This window comes from Rhopalosiphum maidis, chromosome 3, assembly GCF_003676215.2.
Source record: "Rhopalosiphum maidis isolate BTI-1 chromosome 3, ASM367621v3, whole genome shotgun sequence".
NCBI lineage: Eukaryota > Metazoa > Arthropoda > Insecta > Hemiptera > Aphididae > Rhopalosiphum > Rhopalosiphum maidis.
Window position 1 is genome coordinate 4,274,233 of NC_040879.1, and position 20,004 is coordinate 4,294,236.

At 27.4% G+C, this 20,004-nt stretch overlaps 1 protein-coding gene across 3 annotated transcripts in view; it reads right to left on the reverse strand.

Annotated features, from left to right (window-relative positions):
• LOC113559799 (probable phosphorylase b kinase regulatory subunit beta) overlaps positions 1-19,786 on the reverse strand; it is a 40,286-nt gene extending 20,500 nt beyond the window's left edge. Inside the window, exons 1-5 of one of the 3 annotated variants that reach the window (XM_026965558.1) lie at positions 19,494-19,786; positions 7,563-7,698; positions 7,054-7,261; positions 5,120-5,316; positions 446-605 (exon numbers count right to left, since the gene is read on the reverse strand). In XM_026965558.1, coding sequence (XP_026821359.1) covers positions 446-605; positions 5,120-5,316; positions 7,054-7,261; positions 7,563-7,698; positions 19,494-19,599 — 807 coding nt within the window. In that variant the 5' untranslated portion in view covers positions 19,600-19,786. Of the gene's footprint in view, positions 1-445; positions 606-5,119; positions 5,317-7,053; positions 7,262-7,562; positions 7,699-17,250; positions 17,270-19,493 lie in introns of those variants that run through there. The other 2 variants (XM_026965557.1, XM_026965559.1) reach the window with 2 other exon arrangements.
• Positions 19,787-20,004: the final 218 nt, after the last annotated feature.

A 20,004-nucleotide genomic window follows, 5' to 3' on the forward strand; every position in this document is an offset into this window, starting at 1 on the left:
TTTTGTACTATTAATGTCAACAATATGTCAGCTTAACTAATTTTAAAATTTGATCATCACATTGTATGTAAATTTATTTTTATTAAGCCTAAATAAAAAAATTATAACAGCGTTATTCGCTACGTGCATTAGATGATATCGTAGTATTTAAAATATAATCTAATTTGATGTTCAACAATCACAAATATTGGGTCTGAATCGAATATCTGGTTTTTAAATTATGTCATCTAAACCCAAAAATCTTTTTATGCATTTTCATATTTAACATTAAAATATTGGTTTGGATATATCAATTTTTATTTTAGAACAATAAACTGGTTTATCGGATATATAAAAATCGTTGTATAAGCCATAATCACTAATATTCAGTAATACATTATGTTATATAATATTGTAGCAATAAAAATATATCGTGTTGTTTAAAAAACAATATTTAGGTACTCACTTTCGAACTAGATTCTCGAGGCAGTAATGTTTCGAAAATACTTCTGTTCCTATTGTGCGCGTCGATATCTACGTATATTACAGACCAAGAGGCTCCTTTGTCACCGAACAGATTGCAGCCGTTAATAGATTCCAATGCACTTTTGGCCATGCCGATAGAACTAAACAATTACATTATAATGTTAACACTAATCCGTTAATTTTTTCGTACAGTTTCACTTTCATAATCTATATGATTTATATGCTATTACAGACACAAATTAAAATTGAATTACATTATTGAGGATAATCATTTTTATTAAAAGTTTAAAATGGAATCCACTGACGCAACAACGACAAAACCAATATTATAGGTATTGTGCCTAATTCTATTATACAAACGTTCAGTTTCAATTTTATGAATTTTAACATAGCATAATATAAAATAATAATAAATTATGAAAAAAAAACGATATGATCGAAGTTAAAAAAAAAATTTATAATAATAAAGTAAGCCTAAAGAAAAACTTTTAAAATATTAACGAAAAAATTACAACTTTATTATAAATATCTCACAATTATTATCGGTATAATAAGTACATACCTATTGATTTTTTTTCTCCGACATTTAATATTTAAAAAGTATTTGATAATAAATAATAATGAACGTTTTATGCATAGTTTATTAGAAAGAAAAACAAATACGAGCTTACCTACATTACTTTATAAAGTGAACATCATAAGAAAATGTGTAAGTCTAGACCAAGTCACCTTGCATGTAGATATATAATATTTCTATACTAAATAAAAGTAAACATTATGATAGGAATGTCCTTTATAATAATTGCCATACTACTACGCTAAAAACTAACTTTATATTTTTTAAATTTAATCAAAAACTTTTAATAGATGTCAGATGTCCTATACATTATTATACTATCTATAACTAATTACTAATTAGTACATGATAGTTGCTAATACATATTGGTTATATTTAAATTGTTTGTACAGTCCATGATATTTTAAAACTACATAATTATTTAAGATTAAAATAATCGAAAATTTATAGATTACAGTTGAAATGTAGGTAGATATATGTTTCTTTTACGACGACCTATTGGACATGGAAACCCCGTCGGGTGTCCAACTCGTGGCATTTGCCGATGATGTGTGCGTCATAGGCATTGCCCGCACAGGCGAAGCAGCCGCCGCTCTGTTCAATCCTGTGCTAGCTAAGATATCGGCTTGGATGGAACAAAATGGACTGAAGCTAGCCCCTGCCAAAACTGAGGCCGTAGTTCTGACAAGGAAATACAAATATGATATCCCGGAGCTTCTGGTTGAAGGACACGCAATTCCTATCAAACAATCAATGCGATACCTCGGCGTCGAGATCGACACGCAGCGTTCGTTCACCAAACATATACAACAGGCCTCCCGCAAGGCTACCGACTTAGCGAAAGCCATAGGCAGACTGATGCCCAACCTCGGCGGATCGTCGCAAAGCAAAAGAGCGCTTCTTGGCACTGTGGCAAACAGTAAGATGCTATGCGCCTCGCCGACTTGAGCCCTCCATGGTACAAAAACGGCTAAGAACTGCGCAGTGCTGGCAAGAGCACAGAGGGCCGTTGCGCTCCGCACAATACGTGCTTACAGGATAGTCTCGACCGAAGCATCATCAGTATTGGCCTCAATGCTACCTGCGGACCTGCTAGCAATAGAAAGAGCTAGATTTCGGGCTCACCTAGACGTTCGGGCTGACGTCGCCCCGAGCATCGTTAAAAAACAGGAGAGAATAATCAGCATTGCAGCTTGGCAAGCTCGGTGGGACCGGTCTGTTAAAGGCAGATAGACACACCGGCTCCTCCTTAACGTTGGGCGCTGGTTAACAAAGCCACCGTTAACCCTGACTTTCCGACTGACGCAGGTGCTTACGGGGCATGGATGCTTCCGGAGTTACCTGAAGAGGTCCAACCGAGCAAACAACAGCTATTGCGTATACTGCACCGACCCCGACGATACTGTTGAGCATACGGTTTTTATCTATCCGAGATGGCTTGACAACCGTGCCCGAATGACCGAGATTATAAGGCGATCTCTGAACGCGGGCGACGTGGAAGAAATCCTGTGCGGTCCCCTGCCACGCGACTTGCCAGAAGACGCCCAAGCCCGCAGCAGAATTATCAAACAGTTCGAAATTAATCGCTTTGAGTTCATAGGCATGGTCAAGACGATTCTGTCTACCAAAGAAAAGGATGAACGCGAAGATGAGGCCTTGCAAAGGGCACAAGGGAACGTGCGCGTTGCACGGCTGTGACTACCCTGATGGAGAATGAGACAACCAGGGTGGCACGCGAACTCAAGGTCCCGAGAAGATCAGGAATAGGTTCAGGAAGTACTGTTAATATAAAATGTATAATTTTGAAAAGGCGCGAACGGGGGGGTAAGTCGAAGAGCTGTCCCGTCTACCCCTCACATATGTATTAATATTTGATATTGTAAATAAATCAATAAACGATGGCGGCGCCGCGGAAGCTATGCGAAAGCAGATCCCGCGGCGTCGTCGGTTATAACGGAAAAAAAAAAGATATATGTTTCTTTTTATTATATTATTATTGATTTATTTTTATACTGCATTACATGATACTATGAAATGTAATATTTAATTATCAATTATTACCTACCTAATACTTTTATTATTTTATATTTATATATATATATTGTATGCGAGAATTTATAAAAAAAAGTATGTTGTGTAGTGGAGTTTACCCCGTTATTGAACAGACCACTATAATATTTTATTATATAATAATTCAATAATAAACCATTATATACAAAAACCAATCAACATCAAATCAATTCAAGTTGCCACATTTGGTATTAGTTTATCATCGTATCAGAGATAATCATCATTTTATATTTACTATTAGAATGAAAATAAAAACAGAAAACATATTGAACTGTCCACTGTTGATACTTGCATGTTCATATATGACTCACTCGAGTTACTGTGTACATATGAGATGCTTGTTTATATTAAATTAAAAATTGACTAGTAGATAAATAGCCATTTACACCCTTATTTTAGCAATATATTTTTCAAATTTCCTAAACTCAACAACCTACTATTTGAAACCTATGATTAATACGAATATTTAAAAACATGTGTACCTACTAACAACTGACGCGTAATTCTGTTATAAAGTGTTGCATGCGTCGTCGAATCAGAAGTTAGGTTATCATACTAGATTAGCCCCTATACAGCGATGTGATAACAGTTGATTATAAATCTTAAATCGAAATTCACTAATGAAATTCAAAAAAAAGCGACAACTATGCGATCAAGTAGAGAGTAGAGTAAATGACGCGGAGAAAACAGTTGCAATAATCGCTTAATTCGTTAAACTAAAACCGGGTTTCGGCTATACTATAGCATATAGATTTTAACTTATACGTAACGTGTTAATGGCTTTTACTATTTTTTACAAAATGACATGACATGATACAGCACGGGCACGGTATATAAGATAAAAGGTACTATTCCACCCAATGTAAAACGTGTGATTAACAGGTTAACACGCTACTATAATAATATACTAAATATAGTTGAAATTCATCATGTGCTTAGGTGATTATTCATGACTAGTGAAATCATTTCTCAACAACTCGAATAATATTAAATAATCTGATAATTAACAAGAAAATTCTGAACACTACTCGGTATAGAGGTCAGCTCAATAACATTTTCAAAAATGCTATACCTAGTACATGGTATAGGTACCTACGAAACAATAATAAATCGTTTTGATGATTAATCAAATATCAATCGAAAAATATTTATATGGGTAGGTACTTATAACTTAAATATAATATGACAAAGTATTATAAAATATAGATTCCAAGTCGAACACAGCGACTACACAATAACATATTTATTTAAAGTTTAATTGAGCTGGTGTCGTCTATTTGTCTACTTAAGGAATTGTAAGGACATTAGTATGAAATGTGAAAAATATTAAAAATCTTAAAAATGTATAATGCTATTGGTACCTAAAAAGTAACAATCCTTTTTCTTAGTTTATTTTAAGTAGGTTTTATTATAATTATTATATTATTTAATATTTATATAAATGTTCATATAAAAAAACATAAATATATAAAAAAAAAATTAGATAACTGATTACTTACATATGATGTAATACTAATTGAAGTTAACCACCATATACAAAACAATCAATGTTTACATTTTATATATGATATATCTATTTATGAATAATATGTATAAACAACATATATATTATATATTGTATAAATAATTATTATCTGCTAGGCAAATTGCAGTAAACATAAATGATAAGAACAAGACAGGTCTAGTTGTTGCATACCTTTATATATTTATGAGAAAACTAAGAATCCCACAATAATAAATATCAATATACAATATACATAAATATATTTATTACGATAATTAGTAAAACCTTATAAAAGAAGACACACAATTTTAAAATCCTTAAATCAAACTGAATATATAATCACCATCTTCCTAAGTTTAATATTACAGTAGGTATTATTTTTATGTTAACAGCAAATTCTTGTCATTCCGATAAAATTACGAAAAATGAATTTTTTATCGATTTCAATAACGCCGGCATTGATGCAATAGCCATAATTTGTTATAACAACTTAAAATACTAACCTTGCGTGAATTTCAGGAGTGTTGTCATTATACGAACTACCTCGTTCCCACATAGCATAATCTGGCGTTCTGTACGCACGTTCTATATAGTATACTAAATTTTGCACAAATGCAACTTCGTCTCTCGTATAAATTATTTGCAACCCCGATGTAGTCATTTGGACTAAATATATGAGATACAATGATACTGCATCAATCTATATAAAAATAAATAATTTAAATTTATTACATTATATATTATAAAATATAAATACAGTTCAAATCTACCATTGTATACATATATAACATAATACGTGTATGTATCTATTATTTATGCTAAAACATTGGATAAACCGTGTTTCTATACAAATGCAATTAAGATTTTTCAATAAAAATTCTATCAACGAAATAATATTTAAAATAGTTAAAATGTTATGATAAATTAAATCAAAATATGGTAGGTAAACCGATATTATTTTCTATAATAATTAATATATTATATGTATATTATAATCACCGCCAAACTTAAGGGTCCCATGCCTCCTCCAAAAAAGGGGGGCCTTTTAAAAATATATTAATAAAAACTGCTTTTAAATATTTATAAAACACAATTCCGATACACATTATCACTTTATACATCCATAACAATATAAGCATATAGTGTAACATAATATTCATTTCCAAGTTACTTACCTACCTCATAATCGTAGTATAAGCCTATTTTTTTCTATCTAAGCTTTAAAAAATAAAAATAAATGAATAATAATAACATTTTTTTATCATTTTTTTTTTTTGGTACTTGACCAAGGACCTAGGTCCCGGGAAGGTAACGGCCATTAGACAGTTTATAGGTTAGGCTACCTATAGTTTGCCTAGGAGGGAATTCGGCACGAATTATAATATTTATTAAATATTCATTGATTAGTCCACGTGTATTTGATTAGCCTATAATATCATCTAGGTTATCGAATCACGAACAATATCGTATCACATTATTATAGTATATGTATTATATGTCTGAATTATTTAAAATTTGTTATCTACATAAATAAATTGTAATATGAACTTGTTTTAATCTAGAATCTGTTAATCTATTCTAACCTTTCTACCATAATTATAATACCAAAATGGCCAAATGTAAAGTATTAATTTAATTGTATATTTTCTATTGAAAACATAATATTAATATTACATAATTAAAATATACCTAAGAAATTATTATTCGCAACTCATATATCATAATTAATAAATATTAAAAATGAGATTGAAATGAAATTGGTCTACGTTCTATATAGGTATAATATATACTGTTACCCATAATATATTAATAATGTGTATTATTTATTTTATAAAATAGATTTCTTAGCATTTCTTTAATTTTTTGCTTTATTTATAACTTTAATTTATACTTTAAAATATTTTTTTAGTTTTAAACCATTTCAAATATATATATAATATAATAAAAAAGAAAATTGTTATCAATATTGATTAATTCTTATGCTTAAAGTTAATGGAACAACAAGTAGAAGACCTATAACATTCTCCCTGCGCAAAAAAAAATCGATTATACCATTCGAGTAGTATATTGTATTCGATAATAAATGAAAATTGTAATGATAATATTTAAAAATAACACATAAAACAAAAATTTTAATTATAGACTACCTCCAGGAATTTCTGATTACGCTACTCCTATATTAAGTATTTACACATATGCCATATACTATATTATTATTTACCTTTATTCTATATGGCGTACAGAATAAAGGTAAATAAAAACATTTATGAGTTTACTGAGACTAAAAATATTATCCTTATTCTTACGAATTAAAAATATCAAAGAAATAATTTTATTTACAATTACTAACATAAAACATTAATTTACTGCACCAATTAAGAGTAAGTTGTCTATAAATTGTAATATGAAATTAAATTAACAATGTGCAATTCATTACCTGTAAATGAGGATAGCCTTCGCCGGAGTAAACAGTATCACCATTTTCCAAATTAAATTTTGAATGTAATGCAAATTTATTGCACTGGTGTTTTTTAAAACATTCTATTAGATCCACCTGTCTGATCCAGCATGCCAATATTCCTCTCATGCACTTCACCGCAGACTGGCCCAACTCATAAGATTTCCCTCTGTCGTCATCAATTCGTCTGTAAGTATACATTATACAATAACAATAATATATAATTGGAAATATTCGCCAATATCTTGTATAAGCAACACTAGCTTTTATAAAAAATGTAATTGGTCTGAATATTCAAATTTATTTTATTCCTATTTGTTTAATATAGGAGAAAATAATTTATAATATGGCATATTTCACTCATTAAAGAAAGCTAAATTATCATTATACGTGATTACTTATTAATTATAATTGTACATAATAATATACCAACAATGGAAATTAAATTCATGATATGTCTTAAATAAAATATTGGATAAATATATTACCTATACGCTTGAAATAAACTCCAAATTGCAGCAGCACAATACACGCTATCTCTAACACTGGCCACTTTTTTGTCATCTGACATCACTGGAAATAGACCAGTTATTGCACTTTGATATCTCAACAATTGTCTTTTCACTGAAAATTAATTTTTTTTTTTAGTTAACGATAAAGATTATTAATAATTGTAATGTCTCTGAAGAACGCTCTACTAATAATAAGATATTTAAAGATTGTCATAAAAATTATACGCGTTCCAATCGAGAAGGATTAATACATAAGATTTATGCTTCGCTAACATTATTATTCTAACGAGATAAAAAACTTAACTTTCTTTAACTTTGTTAATTTTCACTCAATTTTAATAATTATTTCTTTGAAACTCTTTAGATAAATAATAGTTATCTTGAAAATTTAAATAACTAAATTAAAAAAATTAAAACATGCCATTCAATCAAAATTTTTTTACTAATATTACTGATTTTCCATTGAAATACTATGGGTAATACGAGACTTCTGGGACATCTTGCTCCCTTTGTAGTAAAAGATTTATACGAGCTCATATAAGAGGTCTAAATTATAATATTTACCAGGTTTTTTCTTTAGAACAATATTTGGCATAAAATTACAGTAAAAGTTAATTAAATACCTATTCAAAAAAAGTGATATTAAGAATCAAAACAATTAATTTTCAATTTTAGTTTTTTTTTTTTTTAATTATATGGCAATAATCCTAACCCAATGCAATATTAATAAGGTGAGCGAGTATGAACAACAATAATATTATTATAATAATTATCCTTATTTGGTAAAGTTATACTGGACAATATTATAAATATAATTTTATTACCAACCATAGAATAATAATTATTAGTACAATTGTTATATAAATAATAAATTTCCAATATCACTGTTCATTAGTTTATAGCACATAATTATTTATAAAAATATATGTATATATTTTTTTTTAAGTAAGGTTGTACTCTATATCATAAAATTTACCAATAATTTATTCAAATATTTAATTTTTATTTTTGTATACTGAAAAATGAAAACGCGACAATCAATAAATACAATTAAATATTAATTTTAATTTAATTATGATATTGATAGGTAGTCAACAAATTTCAGCGAACATATTTTAAATAAATTCAATATCTGCAGTACAAATATCTATTTAATCAAAATTTTAATTACATAAAAAAAAGAACTATAATTTTATCGATTTAAAATTTTCTATTGGAAATTTTAACATATTTTCAAAAAAAAAAATGCTAAACAATATAAATTTTAATTTATTCAAGTAAAGACAATTTTCAGAAAATAATAATCAAAATGTAATTAATAATTATTAAATACGAAATTATGAAAACCTATCAAAAAAACTGTTCGTCCCTATAGACATTAATAAATATGCACTATGATGTGTGTACGTAATCCACCACTTCGTTTTTTCTAAAATTAATTACATTTTCAAAACGTATGAGTAAATAAATGTATATATTATATTCCATCAAAACGAGTTGTTACCAGGATAAATACAATTATAAGACGCATAATCGCAAAAACACTTGGGAATTTAATCAAATTTGATGACAATAAACAATAAGTATAACATTCTTAATCGGTTTAGAAATGACAACAGAGTACATAATATTATTATATAGCAAACTATTGTGGTGGAGTATGGTCATTAAATCATAAACAACTGATAATAGATTTTACGCTTCACAGTCTCGGTGAATAAGTATATTCACAAATTTGGTTTAATCGAAAATTGATGCAACAATAATTTAACTTTAAAGACTGAATTATATGTTGCCTATCTAACGCTTAGGAATTAATGAAATTCAAGCGATAAATATTAAATATATATTTAGTTTATTATTGGTACTGATCCAATATGCCCTAGTATAGATTAATGTGGTTAGCATAATGGTAGGGGATTGAGCGAGAAGGCGGACAAATCCGCGTGGTCAATGAGAACAATTACATTTTTTTGTAAGAGCCCTTGTAAATGTTCTCGGTGATGCATATTATACATAAATATATTCCAAATTATAAGTCAATTGTTAATATATTTTGTACCCAAAACCGGTAAACGCTTATAATCTGCGTCTGGATACATGTATAATATATATAATATATAAACCTATATATAAACCTAACCAAACTTAACATATATATATATACATAAAATTATATACATGTAGAAAAAGAATAACAATATTTGTGTTATACACTAATTGTTGATAGTATTTTTTTAACAAGAAAATTAATTTAAATTCCGAGCGAATTAATAATTGTACTAATTTTACAATGTGTGTGTATTGTTTATTTTTTATATTATGTATACATGATAATTAGTCGAGAAATCTTTCGACTTTCAACCTTTGGGATAATTTGGCTCTAGTATGTACTTTAAAAAGATAAAAACGAAAAATTCCCAGTTCAGAATCCTTTTTTCGTGCACAATTATGATTAACCATGGTTTTTCATTGAAACGAAATTTAACACATCCATTAAACTAATAATGTGACCATGCTCAATGATCAAGTACATTCGACATCTATACTATACAACAGAAAATGATGATATGTTGGATGAGTGTATTAAAAAAAAAAAATATATATACTTCAATTTTGTTTATATATCACTCATAATATACCTTAGTTTATCAAAAATATTAAAACGTAATTTGTTTTCAATAACTTACCAATACAAACTTTTTTTTAAGCAAAATAAGAACATATTATCATCATGTTTAAATATTCAAGTTGTAAGCCTACCTCCCCAATAACTATACCCGATTTTTGCCTATATATGTATTGTAATAATAAAATATATGTATTAAATAAACCACCTATTTGAGAAGTGACGCAAGTCAACAAAAGATAATTCGAAGAAAACAATAAAAGCTGTTTTTACGCTACTAGTTATATTGTATAAACCGGTGGATAAACCAAGAGGTTAAAAGGAAAGAACTCGGCGAAGTACACATTTTTAAAATCAAACGATTTGGTCTGGGGTAGATGCATGTAAAGTTCCTGGACTCACGTCGTTTTTACAATACACGATAATCCATGGTGTATAGCAGGGGTGGCCAAATTTCGGCTCTCTTCATCGACGTATGTGGCTCGCAGTCTTGTTTACAAAAACCAAAATTTTAATTTTTTTTTGCATACATTTATAAAAAAAATAAAATATTTTTATTATTATTATTTTATAATTTCATATTTCGTAATTTGATAACGTAGCTATATTTATTAATTTTGTGATATAAAAGTACAGATTAGAAAATTTGGCCCTTGACATAATTGCATTAATATATGTGGCTCGTGTACATAGTCACCCCTGGTGTATAGATTCATAGTGGATTTGTGTTTATTCTCAGTATTTTCAATACTTTGTGATTTACATCGTTTTTCAAATTGGTGGTTCAAATAACTCTGAACATTAAATAAGAAAACTGGAAATTTAAATATACAATTCATTGTATATTATTGTATTTTGTATACTATATCTGCAACGTAGCCCAGAGGAAAGTTGTGATCGTTTTGCTAATGAATGTAATGGCACGTCGAAATGCCTAACGACAATAATAGTTTTCCATCTAAACTTTGTAATACTAAATCGAGTCTGAATGTCTGACAACGCACGATTGTTTCATTCGTTTTTCAATTAAAGTTTCTACTCACGCGTTCGCCTTTCTTCAAGGAGCGATGTGGTCGAACATTTAAGTCTAGACAAACATTAACATAAAAGTAAATAGCCTAGATACATATACAGAGCGAAACAAGCCTACAACTTTAATCAATGCGTTCATTATTATCATTATTTTTATGTTACCCAGTACCATTGAATTGACGATATTAATCGAAAAATATCCTATTATAGTAACGATGATTGGGATACAATTAAATTATAAAATAAATATCTGAAATTACGTTTTGGCCAGAGAATGTTCATAGTATTAAAAAAATATATCGATACGCTTCTGAGCACAACAGGCTCTAAAATTTATCAAAATTATGTGAACTAATAAAAAATAATTAATTTGCATACATACGAAAAAATACTATTTTAGTCTTTAAATAGAAAGCCAAGACCGGTAAAATTAAATCTAAAAATTAAAAAAAATTGTTTCATTTTAAAATCATTGACTCCAATGTATAACGTATAGTATACAGAGGTTACAGCAAAAGACTTACAACGTTTTTTGACTCATGGAACCCTAAAGTATTTTCCAAAAATCCAAAGACATCCTATTTAATAGTATATCATGTATTTATATTTATATTTTATAACATACATTTTATGTAGCTAAATATTAACTAAACATATTATTATATTTTATAAAAAAAAAATCAATTAATTAATGTAATAGACACGAATTATATTTTTAGTAAAATAATTGTTTTTAACTGTAAATAATATGTAGGTATATTCATTGCTTTATATTTAAAATAATTTCACGGTTAGGTGTTCAAGGCTCTCCAATTCAAGTTCGTGGCATTCTGTTTGAGAACCTATAAGCGACTAATAAGTCTTATTTGTGTATCACGCATTCACCCAACCAACAACCGATAATCTTAGAAATTTTATATCTTTGCTTCATAAAATAGGCGCCGCCACAATACCAAAACCTAATCGGATTAATAACCTTTCACCTCTACCGGCTCTACTCCACTCTATACAGTCTACCACTCACATTACCCACCAAGTAGACGAAAATAATTTAACTATAATAATTATAATATACAGCAGTTATCGTCATCTTCACGTCGTGATAATGGACAAACGCAAGTTAATGTGTTTCTACAAATTATATTATAAAATAATACGCGATGCAATCTTCTGCCCTTTATCATTTTTATTGAGTACAAATTAATAATCCATTAGCTGCCACTAACCTTTCGTCTTAGTATACGTTAGTATATATACATATATATTACCACCGCAACCATATAAAAATCGTAACAATAAGATAAGTCAAGTATAGTTTATATAGGTAACATGTACCTCCAAATCATATTATTTAATACGATAAAACGTAAATACGTAATTATTATATTCTGCAATCGCAAATCATAAATTATTAGTTCTCATGATTAAATTATTAATTATGAGTATGCAAGTAACCTACATATTATAATGTTATAGATAATATTAATATATTTTCGGTTTAATATTTTAAATGTTTTAAGTTGTTTCTACATAGAATTTTTTTAGCCATAATGACCTATCGCAAAAAATAACACAGGTCGGTGTTTTCTTAGAATTATTATTCTCGATAAATTCAATTCGTATAATATAGCCTATCATTAAGGCTAAAAAAGGTACAAAGAAGTGCACTAACACGTACTTATAAATATACGCTTTACATAGAATAGGAAGTAATACCACCTATATACTAAAATTTTAAATGGCTGTAACTTACTATTTGTTTTCACATTTTTTTTTTTTATATATATATTCATTATTGATTCAACGAAAAACCATATTTAAAAAAAAGATGCCCGGTAAAGTACCTACATTAATGTCCACGTCGATATTACAATAATTTAAAATAATATAAATATCGAATATGATGTCGACGCTGTTGATGAATTCTGTATCTATGTGTTGAGGTAGGCCAATGTATAATATAATTATATCATACGAGGTTCCTATCGTACCTATACCACTACACCAATGGTGTTTTATGACGCAGCCCCAAACATAATTTGTATGTAAAAATTAAAAAAACATGTAGGATGTAGCAAAAAACAGCATTATTCGTAAAGTACAACCATGAAGCACAGACTAGTCAGTAGATATATTAATCCCAAAATTCCAAAACTCGAAAAAAAATTCGAGCTCAATAAGCGTATTAGGTATAATCATTAATAATAATAAATTAAGCATAAAAATACAATTAAAAATAAATAAGTAAATATAAAGAGGAACTAAAATAAGGTTGCTATTAAAAATGCAATTTTTTATTTGTAAAAATAACTTTTAACATGTAAAAAAGTGATCTTTGTTTAAAGCAAAAATAATATTTCCATAAAATAGAGGAGATCCGAAACATACGAATGATTTCAAAGTAATCCGTAATGTCAAAAAAGTTGGGAAACACTGAATTGGGATTCATACTAACAATACTATCGAGCATAGGTACTCCTTCTTATCATGCCGGGCGTGCCCATCAAATTATATTATAATATTTCCTTTTATTACATAATGATAAATAAATACAAGAATGATAAAGTATTAAAACGCACGTGTGTTTTATCCAGTTTAACAAATAACGTTATATATAGTAATATTACTATATTTGGGTATATAAGAATCATTACATGTGTATACAATATGCATTTATACGAAGATATTAAAATAACTAGATCACAACAGTTATTGTTTTATATATTGTATCCATATAACTGATATTATATAAGTGCCATAAATATTCTGTCTATAGGTAGGATATACAGGACTTCGATAGGCTACGATATATCAAGGATATGAACCTAAATATATAGATAATTACAAAACAAAAATATTTAAATATAAAGCAGCTGGTTACATAAAAGTATGTATCTTATTTTTTTAAATAAATTCTTCAATATAAATAGTTTGTTTTAAAGTATAATAATGTAATATTTATTATATAGGTAATTGTTTTCTTATTTCTTAAATATTCGATTTCTGCGTTAATACAAAATTCCTAAACGATAAGTTAAATTTTCATACTGATCAATAAAATTGTGCACTGTGCACAATCACAGGACACCGCAGTATGTTCACAGACTTGCAGAAATCGATTACCCTACAACTTAAACTGACTGTGACGTATATATATAATATATAGATATAAGAAATAATTTCAATGGTATAATAATATTTTGTGAGAATTGGGGGTATGTATCATTAACTATATTATATTAACAGTGAAAATATCAGGCACCTACATTTAATACTTGTACAGTGTAGTTGTACGTGATAAAAGACATTAAACACTTCATAATTATACATTGATAAAAAATTGTAAAAATGCCTTAAATTGTACATATATATCGCTAGATCTGAGATCATTATTGGCAGAACGACCCCTCATCTATTGATCACCTTCCTAGAAGTATACAAGCACACCCCTTGTTTTTATAATGTGCTCGACTTTTAAAACGTACCGCCCATGAGGACCAGAATCAATAAAATATTTTCTGTAATTTACGGTACAGCATATGAAATTGTAATCCTATTCTAATGCGCTTTGTGGTTAAATACCCCCATTTCATTTTTCGAAATGAATACATTAAGAAAATATTGGAAAAATATAGAAAAACCTAGTCAAATTTAAATTAATGTTATCCCTTATCCGTTAAGACCATATGGGTTTTTCAACGGTCAATAGACATACATAAAATATAAAATATATTCTATTATAATTTTGGTTTATTAATAAATAAGTAATAAATTAAAAATCACAAACTAAACGGGAATGCTTAAAAAAAGCATTTAAAAGGAATATTGAAAAATTCATGAGAATTGACTTACTATTTATTTATCATGATATTAATTACTTAATGAAATATTTTGATTAGATACTTCATTTTTTTTTTTTTTTTAATCACATAGTTCAATATTGTAAATAAAAACAAATTAAGTAATGTATTTTAATCGATCAAAATCGAATAAAAAAATTTAAAAAATGTTATACATATTTACGCTTTTATAAATAGAGGAATTTCATAGAAAAGCTAAAAAGTACAAATATTTGTGATAAAATAACTTTTTATTTTATTAAAATCCAAAAAATGTTTAAATCAACTATTGGACTATATCACTATGATATACTAGATAGGTATAAAAATGTAAGATCTGCACTTAACACTTCCAACACTACACATAAATACTATAAAATACATACATGTATATAATATATAAAAATATACATGGCATATATATCAATATATATATTATACACTATAACCCAAATAACCTAACTATTTAATTATTTAAAATATGTATTTCTATTTATTATGTAATTAGATAAAATACAAAAAATAGCTTGAGACTATATTTATAAAATCAAAATTATGATATTGTTGATTGAAGTATTTGAGAAAAATGTTTTAAAAAATAAAAATAAATATAAAACCGAAAATCTAAAAAGTTGTATCATGTTTAAAAAATGATAATAAAAAACACGTATACATAAAAAAAATTAAAGTTTTTAAAAAAGATTTTTTCAAAAACGGGTTATTAATTATATTCTTATTTTCCAGTTTTTTATATTTTACTTTTTTTTCTATAAGACATAATTTTCCTATTTGTACTACTTAGCGTCCTAGCTGGGGTCCCAGCGTAATAACTAAATAACATTTTAAAAGAAAAAAACAGAGCATTCGCTCTATAATAATAATTCGCTCCCTTTAATATTTTGATGTCTTGTGGAAATAATCAAATTTTTAATACAAAATTTAAGTAATGTAATCTGATTTTTAATTAATTTTCTGTAATATTATATTGTTTCATACTCGACTCTGTCTTCCATTATTCAGGTTTTATTGTATTCCTTGTATTATTTGTTCTACTTATATCGAATTATTCGAAAATGTATTAATTGTCAAATATTATTATACTATTATTAATATCCATATTATATTATATTGTAAATTGACCACTATCCGTATAAATAAAATTAATAAATATAGGCAAACGTTTCGATCTACAAGTCGTTATATTATATCTGTAATAATTAATTTTTATTATTATTGTATTATTGTATTAATTGTATTACACATATCGAATTATTCAAAAATGTATTAATTGTCAATTATTATCATACTATTGTTATTATCGTTATTATATTATATTGTAAATTGGACATTGTCGGTATAAAATAAAATAAATAAATAAAAAATAAATAATATTATAGGTATTGAGTAGATGGCTTTAATTCTATAGTACCATACCTACAATCTACATTGAAAACGAATATTAGCCCAAAGTTGCTTTTCGTAATATATATCATTACTACAATTAGAAATTTATAATAATACGAATAATACGATAGGTTGAACTAATTGTTTGCCAATAGCAAATCGGAAATAGTATACAATAATTAAGTATTATATTATTATATTGTTACTAACTTATAACTTTATATCAATGCGGATCGTATTACCATATATCGATGTGAATAAGTTTATGGTATAACTTAAAACTAATCTGAATATTTCAAAAAATTGATTGTGTATTTGCATGTGTATATATATCAATAGTAGTTAATAATATACGTAATAACAAACTGATGAAGTCCATACGAATAAAATATTTTGAATTATAACAAAATAAATACACGATCTTGTCAACATTTGAACTTGAAATGTTTAAAAAAAAATTATGAATTATACGTATTATGTATTTTTATTTTTTATACTTGATATTTTTGGTATGAGATACTTAGTATTCATTTTTCAGGTTTTAGCATACAAAAATAAAATTTTTATAAATATTTAACTATCTATGAAACATTAACAAATTTTATAAGTATAACTTCAAACTATTGTAAAAATAAATTGTGATTATTTTAGTGCTATAATTATTCATTTTTGGATAACAAAAAAAAAATCGTAGATATCTATATAAAAATGTAACAACTTTTAAAATATTAGAATATATCTAATATCTATATTATATTACCTAATACTCATAAATAAATTAAAATCTGACGAGGTAATTGAAAATCTTGTATAGCATAATATATTATTATCACTGCATTCGTCTGATCCGAGTATATATGCGACTATGCGTGATGCGACAACAAAGAGTTACGAGTGCTCACTGCACTATCGTTTTTCATAACCGTATTGCTATCATAAAACACCTGCAACAACCATCAACTGCACTCATATATCATAATATACTCAAATTCTATTATTATACCTAATATGATTATGATAGAGTAATTCTGTAAATTTATTGTCAAGAAAATTGCAAGCATTATATCAAACGAGTTTCACTACCATGGTAGACGAGACGCCGCCAATCATCCAACATTTAATACAGTACAATTAGTGTTATTTAATTAAAGAGAGGGGAAGATAAAAATATATTATCATTATTTAAAATAATTTAAAAATCTTTGAACTTCAAAAAACATTCTGCAGTTTTTAGTATTGTTTAAATATCTATAAATAAGATAGGTACGGATGAGAAATACCAAATAACGACTTTCGCTACCACGTCAGTTCAGTGAACAGCGTCGGTAGAACTGTATAAGAAATACTAGAGCCAGGAGCCTTAGCAAAGATCATGAAAACAAAGAATTCTTTAGGGAATTTCTTTAAGTATTGTAAAAAGTATACACCACAGGTCTACGGGAAAAGAAGGAAGGGGCAAATATAAATAATTGTAAAACACTATGACACGATTGAACACAACATATTTTCTACGACACAATTGAGCAAATTTGTCGGAATATCAAATGATCTAGAAATATTTAAAAAAAAAAAAACCTATACATTGAACATAAAAAAATCTAAGATGTAGATATTTTCAGTTTATAACTATATCATACAAAAAATATTAATTTAAATAATTTATTACGATAATACAACAAAAATGATGTTTTATATTTCAGGCTTGCTGATTAGGTACTGTCTATTAATTGTTAAGTTAAAATTGTTGTTAAAAATAATAATTAAATTAAATCAATATATCTTAGTATCTGTTTCCAATTTTGAATTAGACTTAAATATAGTAGTTGAGATTCAATATTTTTACTATTTAAATATTAGTGGAAAGCTTTTATGTTTAATTATATTATTTAATTTCTCTAGTGGTTTGTAATTTTATGGATTATGGATTATATAGGTAATATTATATTCAATTCAATACTCTAATAAATACTTAAATTTATCAATAGATAACAATATCGATAAACCTGGGCTCGTTTACGACTCACAGTTCGTGGCTTATGGTAAGTATGGTACCATAATAATTATTAGTGTAGGTATACGTGAAAATAATTAAAATACATTTCAACAACGGAAATGTGGCAGCGTCGCATAAAATATTCTATACTCAGTCGTGTTGCTAAAAAGAAACAAGCTCGAGCTAAATCGTATTTTACCGGATAAAACTGTTGCACTCGCGTATTATAGTAAGCCCTGAAGTCACGTCACTATTTTACAATTCAATTAGTTACAAACATTTCGAAAAATAACCGACAAAAACTATTTAATATTATAATATGTATTATATTATATTTATATATATCACATAGTAATATAGTTTATAGAAATTATTAATTTTATTATAATATTATAATACAAGGTAAATCTATTGTAAATTATTTGTAAATTCTATTTTATTACGAATCTCAATTAATAAATATAATTTAATAATAGTAAGCCAAGACTAAGATAAGAAATACAAATATATTTTTCTACAGTACTATAATGTTATATTTTGTTACATTTTTAATTATTTATATTCGCTTATTTGTTTCGTTATAATTTTTCGTTTTCAAATATCCCAATTATTGTGTATGACCATATTATTGTCTGCTTGATTTATAATACCTATTAATCATGGTCTTATCAGTATTTTATTTGTATAAGAGATGAATAATTTTATTTGAAACAATATTAATATACTTAAATTGTTATTTTAAAATGTTATATACCTGTCTACTTAAAATAAATTAAAAGTAATTATAACGTAGTTGCTTATACAGAGTTGTAGATGCTGTTAAAAGAAAAAGTATGCGTTTGTTTATGAACAATGGGTTCGTAAAAAAATAGGCAGAAATCTGGTATTTTAGTAGGTATGACAAAAACTGGACAAAAAACATTTCTGGCTACAGCACTGATAATGGTATTGGCCTATTGTAAAACTAATATCGTAAAGGGATGGGTGAGGGGGGGGAGAAATCGTCTGACCTATGCCGTAGTAGATGTCCAAATGTTTGACCGTCTCCTCGTAATTGGATATCTTCAGGTGCAAGTCGACGTCGGTGTCGACGAAACTCGTATTTTTAGCGCTCATAGCGAACGGCCGGACCGTTATCTACAGTAAATGACGCACCGCGACGATCGTCGAACACAAATGTGTAATATTATTACGACAGCGATTACTAACCGCAGCACTGAACTATGTCACGGCGGCGTTGGTATATAATATTTTACATAAATTATCGCTACAACTCAAGTAACAATAATAATAATATATTACAATGTACCTAATATATCGCTCGTCGTTCGAGACGCTGCACTAGTCTGGGACCGAAACAAGACACGCGCACATTGCCGCCGACGGGTCGGCTGATACTAAACGTACGGCGTGTGTGCGTCGTGCGACGTTGTTTTTACGCACAAACCTATAAATGTATATTATTATTATTAATTATTATTATTACTATTATTATTATCGCGCAACGTCGCGTGTGTGCGT